The 3,780-nt window shown below is 52.1% G+C and overlaps 1 protein-coding gene across 1 annotated transcript in view; it reads right to left on the bottom strand.

The window, feature by feature from the left end:
* Positions 1 to 724: 724 nt before the first annotated feature.
* PEMT (phosphatidylethanolamine N-methyltransferase) overlaps positions 725 to 3,780 on the bottom strand; it is a 37,704-nt gene continuing 34,648 nt past the window's right edge. Inside the window, exons 5-7 of the mRNA XM_010003567.1 lie at positions 2,387 to 2,461; positions 1,554 to 1,614; positions 725 to 830 (exon numbers count right to left, since the gene is read on the bottom strand). Coding sequence (XP_010001869.1) covers positions 1,560 to 1,614; positions 2,387 to 2,461 — 130 coding nt within the window. The 3' untranslated portion in view covers positions 725 to 830; positions 1,554 to 1,559. The remainder of the gene's footprint in view (positions 831 to 1,553; positions 1,615 to 2,386; positions 2,462 to 3,780) is intronic.

Here is a 3,780-nt window from a genome sequence, read left to right as displayed (position 1 = left end):
CCCTTGGTCTCCTCCATGCTGGGGTTGCCCACGGGATGGCTGCCACCCCTCCACCCTCCTCAGGTGGTGGTTTAGGTCGCAGGTTCACACCTATATGCTTTTCAGTCTCCTTTCTCAGAGCCTGTCCAAATAGTGCAGAGATGCTACAGAGAAACATGCACAGGTGGGAAACCGCAGCTCTGGATGGGGAGGTTTCCCTTTCCCAGAAAAGAGGGGGTTTGGTACTGGGGTCACAGCAGGTTTAGCTGTTGTTGTTGAATTTGAAAGAGTTTCCCTTCATCCTTCCCCAGCCATGTCTGAATGCCTCAGGGCCTTCTGAGCCCCCTCCAGGCTTTTGTTTGCTTCCTGTGGCTCTTTGGCAGCATCTTGAATGATCTCCAGGATCAGCTGGAGCTTCCTCATGCTCAGAGCTCCTTTACAAAAGGCTCCTGGTGTCTCCATCATTACACTGCTTGCCCTCCAGTCCATGGCTGGCATGAAATTGTTTTTTCCCCTGCAGACCCCCAATAATTGGTGCCCAAGAAGAGGTTGGGAGGTCCCATGCCATGTAGATCCCAGGAGAGCATCACCCTCCTGGTAGGAGCTGCAGTGACCCAGCAATGGGGACCGAAACCTGGGGACAGGGACCTCCAGTTCCCATGGGCTGCAGCAAGGAGATGCCACCATGCTTGGGCTGTTCCTCTGATGGCTTCCAATACTGCAGGCTGCTCACTTGGCTCATTAAGGGTTGCTGGGTTAATTAGTAAGATACATCTCAGTAGGAAAACGGGCAAATGGGCCAGCGTGGGGACCACAGGGACACGCTGTGCCAAGGGATCCAAGACACTGCTCTGCAAGGGTAAGGAGACAAGGGTCTGTTGGGGACCTCACTGGTGCCACAGCACCTTTGCTGGGGCAGAGGCTACGGGGCTGCCAAAGCCTCCGCAGTGCCCTCTGCTCATCCAGCCCCTCCAAACAGCAGGAGGCAGATACACCAAGGGCTTCCAGGGGGGCATTTCACCCCAGAGGAAGGAGCGTGGGCAGGAACACACACTTTTGTAGAAACCCTTGGTCCCCAAAAGCAACCCCAGGCCTGGGGTGAGCCAGTGCAAGAACCAGTGCCATGTGCAGAAAGCTCCCAGCTCGGGCATGGAGCAGCCCAGAGCAGGGTTGCCCAGTTTCCCTGTGGGGTGGTCAGGCACACATAGCCTCTCACACCATCCCTGACGCTCACTGGAGCACCTGTCATGGCCAATACCTGCTTTATTTCTGCCTGATTTAGACTAAGCCTGGAGCCTCAAGGCTCCCCAGCAACCCTCCCTCGCACTGATGCTCAAGCATGTAATCAAAACGATTTGGGGGCTGCTGGTCGGGTGCCAAGACACAACCACTGCTGTGTAAAGCCTTCCCACCTGGGTTTCTGCACAGCTTTGAAGCTCAAACCTCTTGAGAAGTGCAGGAAGGGCTCTGGAGGAGCCCAGGAAGGCAGGGCTGGGCAGGGGGGGTGGTGCTCCCAGCCCTATCCTGGTGGGTGGGGAGCCCAGCAAAGCAGCTCCTCCGGCCGGAACACGTACCTGATGCTACTTGTTCTTCCCTCCCTTCTGCTTCTGCCGATATATTTCCTCTGTGAAAGGCCTGCAGTTGGGAAGATGGGAATTTGGGGAGTGCAGAGGCACAGACATATGAGAGGAACAAAAGAAGGGAGGAAGGATTAAAATCAAGACTACTGTGTGCTCTCCTTTGGGCCCAGAAACTGCCCAGGCTGGCACAGCCTGGTTATTCCTGTGCCATAGCAATCCTTGGCTCTAAACTGCTTCACCTGGGACAACCTCTGTGCTGAGGGGGACAAGGCTCAACACATGCTCAAACTTTCCCTGCATGCAGACCAGCCTCAGCTCTCTTTGCTTCTCCTCTTCTCTTGCAAACTACTACTAAAGTCCTTTCACTGCTGAAGCACAACTGCTGCTTCTGGGAATAATTCTGGGCTGTTCTGTCCTGGCCAGCCAGGCTATTGTGGTGCAAAATATCAGAGAAGCTCATCCAAGGAATTACAAAATGCAAGTCCTTCTTGCAGGTCTCTTCAGGTGATGCACTATGTCCTCTCACTGCCTTCCTTATTGTTCTTGTATAGACAGAACAAAGCAACGGAAGGAAAAAAAAACCACCTCATTTTGATAAAAATAAACAAATGCATAAATGTTCCTAGAACTCAGCAAATAGTTTCAGAGAGGAATGTGCCCATTATCAAAACGATTGAAAAACAATCCTCTTGTTTTCCTTCTTCCCTGCTGAATTAATTGGAAAAAAACCAAACCCAAACATCTCTACTTCTGGAGTTCCCTGAAACCTCGGGAGCTAAAGCTGGTAGAAATAATCAGAAGCTCTCCAGCTTTGCCAAGCTACTCACCCCTCATACAGCACTGCGACTGTGTAGGAAATTGCCACTACAGCTGTCAGCAACAGGCCAGCTGGGCTTGCATGGCTGTTTTTGAAAGAGAAGGAAAAGATCAGGTAAGTACTTGGGCTTATGCAAGACCTGATTTAGAAAGTGAAATGAGCTGCTGGGCTCCAGGAGAGCACTCGCTTGCTCATTAAACAGAAGTGAACAAAAGGTTTTGTTTTGTTGGTTGTGTTTGTTTTTTTTGTACTTAATGTTAACTATCTTGGACAGATGTGACTTGGCAGAGACTCCTCCCCAGCCTACTGCGGTAACTTGTGTTAACTCTGATCCCTGCACGTCTCTGCTCAGAGAGCTTCTGCTTTGATGCTAAGTACTGAGATTATAAAGCTGTTTAATAGCTGAGCAGCTGCTGACGTGCAGCTGTGGCTCCCAGCCAGGGCTAGAAGGGAGATGCCTGATGGGCAGGGAGAGACGGGCTACCCGGGTGCAGGAGACCGGGCGGACGGAGCAGCGGATGGTACCGGAGTGATGGAAATGGCAGCTGAGCCATCACAGAGCTGGGGATGGGAAGGGATGGAAAGGTCCATGCCTGCCCTGCAAAGGGTGCTGGGTGGGTGCTACACCACCCATGGCTGGGCATGTGGCAGCACAGTACACATTTAAACCCCTTTCAAGATGCTGGGGGAATGTGTTCTTTCACCTCCCCACAGCCCAGCTCTGTGGTTGTCCATCAGCAAGGGTCAGCAGGCACAGCACAGCACACCCACCACACTGTCTGGTTCCAGACAGAGCTTCTCAAAGGCTGTGGATTCCACAAGGATGCCTTCTAGCTCTGAGGCTAAAGCATCAGCATCAAAAAATCCCCAACATCTGCTCTAAAGAAAGACTTCAGATTAGGCTGCAAACCTGCAATGCCCACATGAGGACACTTCTTTGATGGTTGGCCCAAAAGTGTGTGAGGCAGACACTGGCAAAGGCAGCCAGGGCTCTGCTGAGGCACCAGGATTTCAGATGCTGGGTTACAGACCCCATCCCAGGTGCCAACACCATCCCGTGGTATGTGATTTCCACCAGGTGAAAGCAGCCCCACCAGCACCCACGAGGTCCCAGCCTGTCTCTCCTTACAGCTGCAAGTCTTGCCCTTAATTAGGACACTGCTGATTGCCTTCAACTGCTAGTCTCTCCTCTGAGGGGAACAAGAGCTGGCTGTCAGCAGAAAAAAGTACTTAGCTGGTCCTTGGTGAGGATAAACATCCCACAAGCCTTGTGCTGTTGGGAAATCATGCCTTCAGAGGTGAAATAAACTACCTAAACCTTCAGGTACCAGCTGCCTTCAGGTACCTCCTGGTCTAATCAGTTCCTGGAGAGACACACACACATATCTTCAACTTTTCACTCTT

The sequence above is a fragment of the Chaetura pelagica genome, unplaced genomic scaffold (assembly GCF_000747805.2).
Source record: "Chaetura pelagica isolate M959 unplaced genomic scaffold, ChaPel_1.0 scaffold408, whole genome shotgun sequence".
NCBI lineage: Eukaryota > Metazoa > Chordata > Aves > Apodiformes > Apodidae > Chaetura > Chaetura pelagica.
This window is presented reverse-complemented; position numbering and strand designations above follow the sequence as displayed.